Source organism: Rhinolophus hipposideros (genome assembly GCF_964194185.1).
Source record: "Rhinolophus hipposideros genome assembly, chromosome: 18".
In the NCBI taxonomy this organism is placed as follows: domain Eukaryota; kingdom Metazoa; phylum Chordata; class Mammalia; order Chiroptera; family Rhinolophidae; genus Rhinolophus; species Rhinolophus hipposideros.
The window spans coordinates 9,915,349-9,930,505 of NC_138064.1; the positions used below are offsets into that span (position 1 = coordinate 9,915,349).

Genomic DNA, 15,157 nt, shown 5'->3' on the forward strand with positions numbered 1-15,157 from the left:
GCGTGGTCTGCAGGGAAGCACAGTGAGCTAGAGGTTTGGCTTCTAGACCTAACCCTTCCAGTAACCATGGAACTCTGGGCAAGATATGTAGCTTTTCCTAACTCATTTTTCTATTTGTAAAACAGCAAAAACTCTACATGTTTCTCCTACCTCAAAAATGTGCTCAGTACAGAAATAATTGTGTGAAAAATTTGAATTGTAGGGAGGAAAGGTACAATAGGCAATAATGGGGCAAGTCGATGACAAAGAACACCGATTTAATGGTTTAAAAAAACTCAGTCATGATTAGATGGGGGCCAGTGGGAGGGAGCCTCACTCACACAGAGTTGAAAAAGGGATCATTCATAAGTAGCAGCAAGCAGTTATGACAGTGACCGTGAAGCACAAATGTATACAGCCTCAACCTACCCAGTGGTGAACTTGGCTAGACTGGGCATCAAAAAATACACATTCTGTCTTCCTTCATTTCTTTCTCTCTCCCTTCCTTCCTTCTCTTCCTCCTTTTCTCTGCCTCTTCCTTCTGTACATTCAAAAATTTTGCATTGAGGGCTTACACAGACACGGCCCTCAAGTTGCTTCCAAATGTAGTTACTTAAACAAATGATGGAAGTTCCATAATCAGTCAATGGGACGAAGGGAACATGTGCTTTCTCAGGTATCTGGGTCTTTCCTCACAGCATCGCCCCAGGACACCGAATGGCTGTCCCCAAAGAAGCTCCAACAGGGACAGGCAGAAAATATGGCCCAGATACACCAGCCAATCGGGAGCCAATTGCCATCCCTTTAAGTTTTCTCTTTTATATATGTGTCCTCCCTCAAGCCTCCATTGTTTTTCCAGTTCGCAAGGAAGGATGGAGTGCCATATACTGACTGCCGATTACAGAGAATATTTTTTCGTTTACTGTCGCATTGAGCCTAAATATTTATTTCTTAGGAAAATAATCCTGTAGTAGTGGACAGAGTTGGATGAGCAGAGGTCGAAGGACCAGTTAAGAGAATGGTGACAAGGGCAAGATGATGAGGGACTAAATGAAGACAAACTATTAGAACAGTTTCTATGTGGGAAGGTATTTCTATTCTGAAATGCCATACTCTAAATACTCTCTTGAAATAAAAGTTAAGTTTTATTGGTGTATAATTAAGATAAAAAAAATTTGAAACCGTGAAATATAGAATCCCATGACCCCAAACCAGCTAGTTCCCTGCCCCCCTCCACCATCCCACGGAATTCAGAGGCTAAATTATAATATATCTGTAACAATGGTAAATTACAGCTTGAATTTTTGCATGTGTCTCTGTTCCAAGCATTGTACTAGGTGCTTTACAAACGTCTAAGGCCCTGGCAACAAGGGAGGCATTATTATATCCACTTTCAAAAGGAAGAAACTAAGATTCTGGAAAGTTAACTCACATACCCAGGGTCATATACGCACCGAGGTAGGACCCAAACACGGGTCTGTCTGCCTCCAGAGTCTGTGCTTATTAGATTACGCTATACTGTCTCCACGTTTATCTTTTAAAGTTTTCGCTTGCATTCCTTTTTACGTCTAGGAATGCTGATTGAGGTGGGAAAGGAAGAAACAGGAAGAGCATCAGCCTGGAGAGGGGGAGGGGCACAAAAGGCACGTAAGAAGGGAGAAAAGGAAAGCACACCACTTCCCATACAATGGTCCTTGCTTCAGGAAGAAATAGACGCTCCAGCGGCAGTGTTTAATGCATTCATTGACTTGATGCTCCTTCCTGCTGCCACAAGGAGAGAAACTAACCAGAGGGAAGAGAGTGTTGGGAGGTGCCGCTGTAAGGGAAAGAGTGCAGCACCACCGATGGCTCAGCCCTTCCGGCTGTGGCAAGGCTGCTGACCTGGATACCACAGCCACCACTGACCACCCGGCCCATACGTGCCTCAGCCCGGAAGCCTGCTCCCATCTCCTGATCCCATCTTTTTCTCTGTCTCTTCCCCCTTATTCCGATGACCACAATGCAAGCAAACAGCAGAAGGGATGGTACTCATCTGGAGAACATTAGCCGTGTGGATTATGCTATTTTCAGCTATGAAATATGGTATCGCGAGATCACATTGAGTTTTATTCTCTAAGCCACTTTTTTTTTTTTTTTTTTGGTTAGGAGCAAAACAAAATGGATTATATATTTAAAAGCAGAGGGAGGAAAAGAGGCATAACATTCTAGAAATGTCTAGCAAGCAAATACCCCAAGAATATTTATCCAAATGGTTACCTTGGGATATCTGAGGGGAAACGTAAAAGCAATTTTCTTGGCTATCATCACTTTAATATGAAATGTAAACCCCAAATACAACCACAGGCACATTCCTTTGATTTGGGAAAAGTGCAGTGGTGCTTGGGTAGCGTGGAAGAAGCCCTTACCTGGCATCACCATGGTTGGCGGGGCCGCGGCTTCAGCGCTAAGGCAGAGACGCCCACCTTTGGCCAACCTGTCGCACAGCAAGGTGATGTGTTTCTTCAGCTGGCTGGTGTCTTTGGGTAGGTGCAGCTGGCTGCTGAGGTTCAAAGCCTGTTCCTTTGAACTCTTCGAGAGGCAGGTCTTCAAGAGGTGGGAGATAGCAGCATCCACGGTTTCTTCCCAGCCCTGGATGCAAAAGCCAATTTTGAAATATATGCAAAGATGACAAATGAGCAAAACAGACACATTACTGTTAACTAAGTTATAAGATCATGAGTGTTTCTGTCCAAGTGTTGGGGGATTTGTTAAGAGCTTGGTGTCTGGGATATTCCAGATCAGTCTGGTTTTGAATTCTAGCTCTGCCAGCTGTTTGACCTTGAGCACGTTATTTAACTCCTCTTAGCCTCATCCTCATCTACAAATGGGAATACTAATACCTTGTTTCCCCGAAAATAAGACCTAGCTGTACAATCAGCTCGAATGCATCTTTTGGAGCAAAAATTAATATAAGACAGGTCTTATATCATATTAGATGAGACCCAGTCTTATAGTAAAATAAGAGCAGGCCTTATATTACTTTTGCTCCAAAAGACGCATTAGAGTTGATTGTCTGGCTAGGTCTTAGTTTTGGGGAAAGACAGTAGTCTGGACGTCCAAGAGCTGGGGTGATTACATGAGACGGTATATGAGAAGTGCTTCGTCCTGAGCCAGGCATGAACAATCAATAACAACAATATCATCGCTGGCGTGGGTATGTTTGCTGATCTGGATGGATGGGAAAGCTGCCAGGATTCATTTTGTCTTATCTTTCTGCTGAAGGGGAACAGCTCAGCGCAGGGAGGGCCTCTGGAACCCTGGGGAAAACTGGAATAGAGGAAAAGCCTGCTGTGTCTCTCAGCTACTGGTCCCACAGCCTTGGGGTCGCAGGCAGAAGTCAGAGATTATTTCAGGAGGGATTTTGTGAGATGCAAGCCTATCTAGTCCCACTTCAGTGCTCAGGTGACACAAAGAAAGGAAGTGGGAGATTTAGCCCGCTTTTGCCAGGGCCAGTATGACTGTGCTGCAGCAAAGACCCAGTGAAGGCTGCAATTCTTGGAACCCTGGCGCTGGGCAGGGCCCTCGGCACTGTCACGGGGGCACCGGCGCCGGCAGGATTGGCACGAGGAGGCACTATCCTCAGGTAACAACAGGACAAGGAGCAGGAGGGGTCAGCTCATGAGCTCCCCCTGGGGATCCCCAGGAGGTCCCAGACATAACTGGGCAAGATTTTATGGGGTCTGGAGGTGCTAAGCAGCACACTAGGGGAGCATGAGTGCAATCTGGGTATCGCCACCCATGTGAGTCCGTCTGTACCCAGAGACTGGTAAGACCTAGGGCACCACGGGCCTGACAATCAAAGTGAAATTACAAAGGAAGACAACGAATGAACTGATTCTCATAAAATAATGCCCAACCGTCCAAGCCCCTTACATAAAGGTGAGAAACCTGAGACTTGGAAAGAAGGAGCCCCTGGGAGACTTACTGTTAGGATCACTCCATCCTCAACCTTAGCAGTTGAGCCACCTTTCAAATATGCAAATCAGATAAGGTCACTCCTAACACCAAACGCTCGTCTAGCACTTACAGCTCTTTCTGCTCCAGCTGCTGCTCCGTTTCTCTTCTTATCCCCCTGCACCCAGGCTTCTGCACATGCTTGGCTCTCCTGCTGCGTATCTGTACCTGGCCAACTCCCACTTACAACTCAGCTCAGGCACTGCCGTCCAGGGACGGCACTCGGGGCTCTGGGGCCTCCTGCACACTGAGCCATCGCAGCACTGCTCACGCTGTGCCGTGGTCACTGCCTGCAGGTGTGGTTCCCGTCACAGTGCCTGGAGATCTCTGCACCCCAAGCACTGGGCTTAGTAAACAGGATGGCCCAGAAATGTGTTTGCTGGACAGACGGATGGAGGGAGGGCTATAGGACCAGGATCTCAGAGTTGGGAGGACGTTGGAGATCTGTAGTCCAGACGGGTGGGATTTGACCAGGATCCTTTGTACAAGGATCAGCTGCCTAGGCATGGCTGTCTGCACAATCCAGAATTACTACTTTTGGAGGCAGTTAATTACTTTCAGGGACATGTGTAACCAGCAGAAAGCTATTTCCATACTGAGCCAAAATTTGCCCCTCTGGCCCCTGTTCTGCCCTCCAGAGTCATGCAGAATAAATCGAACCTCTCTTCTACATGACAGCCCTTTATATCTGTGAAGACAGCAATTCTGTTCCCTCTCCTCCAGAATAAACATCCCAGTTCCTCCAGCTCTTCCTTATATAAACATGGTTTCAAGTTTTCTCTCTATCCTAACCACTTGTCTTTGAATAAGCTCCAATGAGAAACACTTAAAAATTTATACAACTAACTAGAGAACCCCAAACTGACCCCGAGATACCAGGCTAGGGATAGGACGGCAGCCCACAGCTGTCCCTCCCATGTCCTGGGAACTCTCCCAGCCAGCCTGGCCTCTGGGCGCCTCTGCTCTCTTGGCAGCCGCACTACACACTTAACTCACAATGAGCAGCGAACAGACGACTAAACCCCAGGCCTTCTCCACGCTCACCGCACGTCTTCCTTCTAGGCTTATGCAGCTGGTTCTTTAGATCAAAGTGCAGACTCTATATCCTTGTATATCCACTAGAGGACTTCCCACTGCTTGCCAAGATCAGGATTTTTTTTTTACTCTAGTGACCCATTACAGATGCCACTAAGCAAATTAGGAAACAAATTAATTATTTTAGATTGATTTTGAAAATCCTTTCAAGAGATGTCAAAGACTATAAAAACAGCTTCCTACCCCAAACCATTAAAGAATAATAAACCACTAGTTACTACAAAGATATCTCTATACAACTATCAAAGTCTAACCCAGACAAATGTCTAAAATTGAATTTGTATTTCAATAATAATGAGAAGAGGTAAATTAAGACAAAATAGTAACCCAGATGTTATTGGATAGGACATATTTTCAAGTTGCTTTTGGAGCCACTGACGAAGACATCTGGCGTATAAGAAGGAAAGCCCCTTTGTATACAATTTGGCATTTGTGCGCTCTGTGGTCATTTCAGCATTAAAACTGTTCCTACTATTTTACAGACTATTCATCTAAGCAAACTACTGTTTTCCTAAGTACGTTACAGTAGCATATTAGATAATTTAAGTAGATATGGCATTTAGTTAATATAGAGGTACTACAGAATTTCCTTTCCTCTTGCCAACTTGCAGATCAAGTAAAAAACCATGTCATGTTTAGGTATTTGGCATGGATATTTCTTTAATATAATGAGGCATGAGGCCAATACTTCAGAAAGATTGCTACTAAAATACAGGGTTATTATTTGGGGGGCCTGACTTGCACTTAAGCTCAAGTATGACAATGAAAAGGAATGTGTATGAGACAAAAGAAGAGCCTTTGAAATGAGAGTTTCGTTAAATAAAAATGCAATGTGATAATTCACTGGTCACACACATAGCATACTTACCTGATGAAATGTGCAACAAAACTATGTGGAAATCTAGAAACTCAAGTGTGAGAAGTATCTTAAAGATTAGGTATTTCAATCACCTAAAACCTCTTGGACAGAGTTTAGCCGCCATACAAGCAGAAAGCACAAGATTGCTTCAAATCAACCTAGTTTGATCCTACTTTTTTTCAATGTTTGCATTCATTCACTTACTTATTTAATCATTAGTTATTTAGGTTACAGAACACAAAGAGCCAATTTGACTGGTTTACTTATCTGTTAGTTAAACAATCGTTTCTTTAAAAAAAATTTTTTTGAATTTATTTTTCAATTACAATTGACATATTAGTTTCAGGTGTACAACATAGTAATGAGACATTTATATACCTTACGAAGTGTCTGATTCTCTTTTTTTAAGCTTATGTTTTGCATTTGGCCTGTACTCCCGTTCTGACCCCAACACTTTAGCTAAGGGAACACAAAGTAGATTACTAGAATTATCTTGAAGCTTGATCCTGGACAGTGTATTCAGTTTTAAAACAAAACAAAAAACATTAATGATGTCCCACAGAGCCAATCACCTTGACTAAGCATGAAAGTTTGCTTCAGGCAAAAGCTTCCAATCAAGTGTTCTATTCAGTAGCAACTTAAAAAAAAAATTAAGACTGGAAAATCAAATTGATAATGAAGGGTCGGTCCAGAGGAAAGCTGCTTCTGGGGATGGTGAATTAGATACTTTGGAGGAATTATCCCACTGAGACTAACTAGGAAAGTATATTAAAATTATTTCTTTGAAGGTACCAGAAAGCTAACAACATAGTGATTGCCAGGTCCAAATCCAGGGGCCAATGGACACCCAAGAAAGTGAGTTCTCAGTTCGAAGCTGTTTTCCCCCCTGAGGTCATTAGTGACCTCCCCTGACATGCAGCCCTGATCGCTCACTATTCACCATCACACACTTATACTTGCTTATTTACCTCCATGGAAGAGGCAGCATGGGTCACGAAAAGTGCCTTGGATTAGAAGTCAGAAGACCTAGGCTGAATTGTGGCACCTTTTCTTATAAGCTATATGTCTCTAGAAAAATTATTTAGCTCTCTGGGTCTCAGTTTCCTCATCAGTTAAAAACCAAAAAAAAAAAAAAAAATTTCCCTTGTCAGGTGCTTGTTGATTTAATGAGACATAATTCCATGCTGTTACTCATACTTATAAGATTCTCTCTAAAACTTTATCTTTTCTGGGGTGGTCCCCATGAATAATAACAGCAGCAGAAATAACAGCTACAACAGCAGCAGAAATAACAGCTACAACAGCAGCAAGAGAAAACTATTTAGGATCTCATGTGATAGAAAATGTGATGAGGATTTTAGAAATATTATTTTGGCTAATTCTTTTTTCTTTTCTTTAAAGATTTTTATTAAAAGATAGCTGACATACAATATTATATTAGTTTCAGGGATACACCACCCTTACTCAATATTCATATACCTAAAGAAGTGATCACTATAAGTCCAGCAACCATCTGACACCGTACCACGCTATCACAATATTATGGACTATATTCCCTATGCTGTACATTACATCCCCATGACTTATTTATTTTACACCTCGAAATCTGAACCTGTTATTTCCCTTCACCTTTTTCCCCACTTAAAAAATTTTTCAATTACAGTTGACATTCAATATTATTTTATATTAATTTCAGGTGTACAGCATAGTGGTTAGACATTTATGTAATTTAAGAAGTGATCCACCTAACTAGTCTAGTCCCCACCTGGCAATATATATATTTATTACCATATCACTGACTATATTCCTAGTGCTTTACTTTACATCCCCATGACTATTTTGTAACTACCAATTTGTACTTCTTAATACCTTTCCCCTTTTCACCCGCACCCCCAATCCCCCTCTCATCTGGCAACCATCAAAATATTCTCTGTATCTATGAGTTTGTTTCTGTTTTGTTTGTTTCCTTTGTTCTTTAGATCTAATTCTTACTATTAGCCTATGAGGTAGGTATTATAACTTTCAACTAAGGTGCCAGATATAAAGCATTTCACCACAAATGACACAATTATTAAAAGTGGGAGCTGTGATGGGACCCAGGACTAGATGGTTCTAAACCCCACGCTCTTAACCACGACACCGCAGAGAACTTCTTTCCACTTCATATACGCGTCTTCCCATCCGGTGTCATCAGGTCATCTTAGGCTCCTCTTACTGAACCGGGCTTTAGAAAATATCACATGAGGTCTTCCCCCAGAAAATGTATGGTCAGAATTGACATAATTCAACAAAACCAAAATTTACATTAGCTTCTTTGTCCAAGTGAATAATTTGCATATAAATAAATGAGATTTTACTACATCATCAAAAAGCACTATGATCTGTGCCAGTTTAGATAGGTCAAACTTTAGAAAGAGTTCACCAAAGCTTTCAGCACCTGCACAGACTACTGAAACTGATACCTACGAATGGCTCTGGCACACCATGTCCCCTGAAAACATAACTTGGATGAATCTGAGTTACAGATGCTCATTTCAGGGACGCATTATTGAGAATACCTGCAGAAACCACACCTGGTTCGGAACCAAAATACACATGGGGATCACAGCCTCCCCAAGTACCCACATATCAGAGGAAGTCTGGGGAAAACTTCCCTAAAGTTAGGACAAGAAAAGAACCATGGGAATAAACTAAAGACATCCATTGACAAGGCTGTGTTCTTAACAATCTCAAAGAACAAGGAGTAACCAAACTCGGGGGGGAAAAATGCCTGAAAATACATGAAACCAGTCATTTAAGTGAAATTAGTAAAGCAAAGAGTCATAACAGAAGAATGACAGCAATTCCATATTTCCTTACAAAGCAAAAGCTCAGTGTTTTCCAGGATGTAAGACAAGAAGGTACAGACAGAAAAAACGCATGATGTTTTGTTACTGAGGTCCCTGCACAGAGGTTACTATCCTTGGCCAAGCAATACAACTGAAGTAGGAAAAACTGCCAAATTCCTGGAATATGTCATTAATTAATTAATGCATCATGCAGAGCTATTGTTAAAGCAGTAAACATCAATTTGCCTAAAATTTTCTGCTAACTCTGAACAGAAGCTGCTTAACTTCCAGCAACATATGATTCAACTGAGGGCAAAAAAAATAAATAAATAAAAATAACACAAAAAAACAAAGCTTTGAGCTTCGTCAAGAAGGAAAATTTTGAGAATGGATATCAGAGGCTCAGGAAAAAATATCACAAAGGCAAAAGTAACCGGCTTTTTAAAATTTTTTTTAAATTAAAGTTTATTGGGGTGACAATTGTTAGTAAAGTTACATAGATTTCAGGTGTACAGTTCTGTAATACATTATCTATATCTCACACTGTGTGTTCACCACCCAGAGTCAGTTCTCTTTCCATCACCATATATTAGACCCCATTTACCCTTTTCTTACCCCCCCTTACCCTCTGGTAACCCCTAAACTATTGTCTATGTCTATGAGTTTTTGTTCCTTCATTTGCTTGTCTTGTTCTTTTCTTGTTTTTGGTTTATATACCACATATCAGTGAAATCATATGGTTCTCTGCTTTTTCTGTCTGACTTATTTCGCTTAGCATTATAATCTCAAGATCCATCCATGTTGTCACAAATGGTCCTATTTCATCTTTTCTTACCGCCGAATAGTATTCCACTGTGTCTATATACCACAACTTCTTTATCCATTCTTCTATCAAAGGGCATTTTGGTTGTTTCCGTGTCTTGGCCACCATAATAAAGCTGCAATGAACATTGGAGCATGCATGTCTTTATGGATAAATGTTTTCAGATTTTTTGGGCAGATACCCAGGAGAGGGACTGCTGGGTAATAGGCTCTTAAATGCTGCATCAAGAGAGCTCCTCCCGGCACACAGGATAACACTACGTAGAAAACCATAGGTAGCGCTAACCTGTGGTTGACAGGTAAGACAACTGAACATTGAATGTGAAGAATTTTCAGGAATACCTTATCCAATTTATGTGGCCTATTTGTTTCTCCTTACTCAGGTACAAGAGTAATATACAAAAATTATGTCTAAATAAGTCAAAAAGAGCTCTTTCAATAACTATTAAAACCTTTAAGTAACTAAAAAACATTATGTCATTGTTTAATTGGCAGTTTTCTTTCCTAAGTGGTCCTTAAAATAATGCTGTGACTTACAATAGACGGCATCTTATTGTTGAAATACAGTAATACAGGAACAGCTACCGATTCTTGGATGGCTCCGATGCCCAGCAGCACATCAGCACTTTATGTACAATTAGTCCTCACAAGAACCTTAAGAGGGATGTGAAGGGTATTATCCTGAGGACACCTGCACACCTGTGACAAGTAGTGTCCAAAGGAGGTCACACGTGTAATGTGGGTTTTTAAAATATGGTTTAGCACCTCTGCAGTAGTAGTTGTAGCAGTAGTTTCATCTTCCAGATGACGCAGAAACCTTGAATCTGAAAATGATGGTGAACATCCCAAGGACGTTCTGTAGGTTGTCTAGTGCATCGAGGCCAAGCAAGCCATGTAAGTCTCAGTGGCTCTGCCTCAGAAATATAACTTGGATATGTCTTATTGAAGAAGAAAAACCTCATTATACACATTTTTCATTCAAGGTTTATTGTGTTTCAGTAAATTGTTTATCGTAGGCCACAGCTACCTAATGAAGGCCAAATGTGCAGTAAAAAAATACAGGAGAGCAAAGATTATACCCGAAAGGTACAAAGAAATTCCATGTGTAACCGCTCCTTAGACGCTGAGCAGCACTTCTCCGGGCCTGAAAAGCAGTGAATTTCTGTTCCTGGGTTCCTGGAAGATGCCTCATGCTACACAAACTGTTTCCATCAGACTCCAGGCATGCCTTCGGGAGAAAGGCATTGGAGAGCCAAGTTCACACACTGTCTTACTCTCATGTTCTTCCTCTGTACCATTTGTTCACTGGGTCAGGAGTAACATAAAGGGAAAGCAAGTTGAAATCCAACCTGAATGTCCATTCTCATCTCTCTCCAAAGCAGAGCCAGTCCTTGATCTCTGGTCTAGCTCCCCATTGTACAGGGAAGAGGACACCAATGCTTTGAGGGTTCCAAAATCTGCCTCAGGATGCAGAGCTAGCTAGCATTTGCTCAAAAAACAAAAAACAAAGAAAGGGATTTGAACACCAGCCTGACATAATATTCTATTCAACTGATACACCACAGTTTGTATTTTCCAACTCTTAGCATTTAGGGTGCTCTCAGTATTTCATAATTATAAATATAAACATTCTGGAACCAAATGGATTTTAGTTTACTATTATACTTACAGTGCATTAACTTAGATTACCAGGGCCAAGTGTTGGATTAGTTTTATGACCCACATTTTCCTAGAGGACGGGCTGGAAAGATTGTATCAGAAATAGGTGGGTATGTCTATTTCACTACACATCTGTCAGCACTATTTATTACCAAACTTGGCTAAATCAATATAGGTGAAGTGTACCTAACAGTTGTTTTCACGTGCATATAATCATCACAGGTAAGACTGAAAATTTTTGTGTTTACTGATTTGAATTATAGGATATGTAAATGAATATATATATAAAAATGTGTGGTGGTCTAGATATCAACCTGTATCTTTTACCATCTGTATAGGAGAGATAAGATTTTGTTCTTATAGAGCCCCAAAATATTTGAGGTTGCTTGCAAAAAAAAACAAGGGTAGTACAAAATGGAAGTGGAATGCTTCCTTTTTAAAAAACGATTTTTTTAAAAAAGCTATACAGTTGTTGGAGGAGAATCTGTAATTGTATGAAACATGATGAAAATAAATGGGGGTTGGGCCGGCCCGGTGGCTCAGGCGGTTAGAGCTCCGTGCTCCTAACTCCGAAGGCTGACGGTTCGATTCCCACAGGGGCCAGTGGGCTCTCAACCACAAGGCTGCCGGTTCAATTCCTTGACTCCCGCAAGGGATGGTGGGCAGCGCCCCCTGCAACTAAAATTGAACGCGGCACCTTGAGCTGAGCTGCCACTGAGCTCCCAGATGGCTCAGTTGGTTGGAGCGCATCCTCTCAACCACAAGGTTGCCGGTTCAGTTCCCACAAGGGATGGTGGGTTGTGTCCCCTGCAACTAGCAACGGGCAACTGGGCCTGGAGCTGAGCTGCACCCGAGCTGCACCCTCCACAACTAAGATTGAAAGGACAACAACTTGACTTGGAAAAAAGTCCTGGAAGTATACACTGTTCCCCAATAAAGTCCTGTTCCCCTTCCCTAATAAAATCTTTTTTAAAAAATTAAAAATAAATAAATGAATGGGGGTATCAATCCCCAGAAAGTTATATCCAACTATATGCTTAATTTAAACTTTAATTCTGTGGGGAGATAGAAGAATCTGTCCCTATATTTATTAGAATACAAGACAAGCATATAGACAATTTTTGAGTATGTAATGAGAGCTAAATTATGTCATACCCGCAAGTGAAATTCACAAGAGAATGAAAGCCAGAATAAATAGGGAGGAAATGAAAACTGATCTGCCTCTTAAAAAGGGTGGATAGAGGGGTAAACAGAGGACACTATTTTAGGTGAAGAAACAAGCACTATTCGCCCCAGCGTGATGGAAAGAAGCTGTGTACCCATGGAAAGTCAGCTTTCCCAGAACAAAGCGGGAAGCTAGAGAGTCTCAGAAGATGAGTTTTAGAAAGAAAATACAGAGGAGCCAAGTGTCTGAAAGTCCTGAATGCCTGGCACTAGAATCCAAACTGAACCAGGGACAAAGAGAACCATGGAAAGTATGTCAGCAGATGTGTGATGGGACAGCAGTAGGCTGGGCCTAGAGAGAAGAGACATGGGCAGTGAGGCAACTCAAGTGCCACCACAGGAGGTGAGGTGGTATAACAAGGACACAAGCCAAGGGGCTTTCTCAGAAACATTTCAAGTGAACAAAAGCAGGCCCGCGGGTCTAACTAAACCTGGAGGTGCAGCGCACTGGTTTTCGAGAAATGAGTGACGAAGATCCATGTGTACATTTCTAAAAGAATGCAATGTCCCAGAAAGGTCAACCTCTGCTCTTTGCAATCAGCAGACTCAAACTAGGCTGGGTAAAGGTGGTTTAAGAAAACTGAACTCATAGGAATACACTTCCAGCCAAAAATCAAATTGGTAAGCATTGTGAAGACGATGACTCTTGTTTTCCTCACTGTGGTTGTATGAATTTTACTGACTTAGTGATTTATTTATTTATTATTTCAATCACACCTTACTGCACAAAGGATTTGAACTGGCATAATCCCGTGAGAGGGAAGCTTCAGATAATTAATTCTTTGTTCACTTAGGTAGTCTCTTTATTCTTTTTTTTTTAAACTTTTTTTTTTTATTAAATTTATTGGGGTGACAATTGTTAGTAAATTTACATAGATTTCAGGTGTACAATTCTGTATTACATCATCTATAAATCCCATTGTGTGTTCACCACCCAGAGTCAGTTCTCCTTCCATCACCATATATTTGATCCCCCTTACCCTCATCTCCCTCCCCCCACCCCCCTAACCCTCTGGTAACCACTAAACTATTGTCTGTGTCTAAGAATTCTTGTTTCTCATTTATTTGTCTTGTACTTTTGTTGTTTTTGGTTTATATACCACATATCAGTAAAATCATAGGGTTCTCTGCTTTTTCTGTCTGACTTATTTCGCTTAGCATTATACTCTCAAGATCCATCCACGTTGTCACAAATGTTCTTATATCATCTTTTCTTACCGCTGAATAGTATTCCATTGTGTATATATATCACAACTTCTTTATCCATTCATCTATCGAAGGATATTTTGGTTGTTTCCATGTCTTGGCCACCGTAAACAAAGCTGCAATGAACATTGGAGCACACGTGTCTTTATGTATAAATGTTTTCAAATTTTTTGGGTAGATACCCAGGAGAGGGATTGCTGGGTCATATGGTAATTCTATTCGTAATTTTTTGAGGAACCTTCACACTGCCTTCCATAATGGCTGCACCAGTCTGCATTCCCATCAACAGTGGATGAGGGTTCCTTTTTCTCCACAGCCTCTCCAACACTTGTTACTATTTGTTTTGTTGATGATAGCCATTCGGACTGGGGTGAGGTGATATCTCATTGTGGTTTTTATTTGCATTTCTTTGATGATTAGTGATGTTGAGCATTTTTTCATATGTCTATTTGCCATTTGTATGTCCTTTTTGGAGAAATGTCTCTTCAGGTCCTCTGTCTATTTTTCAATTGGGTTGTTTATTTTTTTGTTGTTGAGTTTCATGAGTTCCTTGTGTATTTTGGATATTAGCCCCTTATCGGAGGCACTGTTTGCAAAAATCTTCTCCCATTCAATTGGTTGCCTCTTTATTTTGTCAATGTTTTCTTTTGCTGTGTAGAAGCTTTTAAGTTTCATATAGTCCCATTCGTTTATTTTAGCTTTTACTTCCATTGCCTTTGGAGTCAAATTCATAAAATGCTCTTTGAACCCAAGGTCCATAAGTTTAGTACCTATGTTTTCTTCTATGCAGTTTATTGTGTCAGGTCTTATGCTTAAGTCTTTGATCCATTTTGAATTAATTTTGGTACATGGTGACAGATAGCAGTCCAGTTTCATTCTTTTGCATGTGGCTATCCAATTCTGCCAGCACCATTTATTGAAGAGGCTGTCTTTCCTCCATTGTATGTTTTTAGCTTCTTTGTAAAAAATTATCTGTCCATATTTATGTGGTTTTATTTCTGAGTTCTCAATTCTATTCCATTGGTCTATGTGTCTGGTTTTCTGCATAGGCAACCTTTAAAATAACTGCACATCACTACTTCTACATTGTATTCTGCTTAGCTCCAATTCTGACGTATCTCAACTATTTCAATTTTAAAGTAGCAAGCCAGTCATCAGAAAGTTTCGGAGATATGTTCTATCAGCTCTGGGGAAGCAGAAGGGAGTTGCATCGGACCAGGAGTACGTGGACATCGTGAGCATAAAACTAATTCTTTCATGTTTATCTTGCTGGCTAAGATCATGGGAATTACCCAAATATTTACTTTCTGCACTATGTTCCCATAGACAGTTATAATTGTGATGATACTTTGACACTCAAAAGGCAGGCTTCACACCGACACCAGACTTCCTCCTTTTGTTTGCCTTTTAAGAAGAGGTCGTTAGTAACATTAATGATTAGCCAGCTCAGTCATCACTCAGCCCAGACGGGAGGTACAGTGGCGCTTACATC

At 41.0% G+C, this 15,157-nt stretch overlaps 1 protein-coding gene across 5 annotated transcripts in view; it reads right to left on the reverse strand.

The window, feature by feature from the left end:
* BBS9 (Bardet-Biedl syndrome 9) overlaps positions 1-15,157 on the reverse strand; it is a 366,639-nt gene that overhangs the window by 53,089 nt on the left and 298,393 nt on the right. For all 5 annotated transcript variants that reach the window (XM_081079509.1, XM_081079511.1, XM_081079510.1 and 2 more), the window contains one exon: positions 2,385-2,607. In XM_081079509.1, the coding sequence (XP_080935635.1) occupies positions 2,385-2,607 (223 nt within the window). The remainder of the gene's footprint in view (positions 1-2,384; positions 2,608-15,157) is intronic.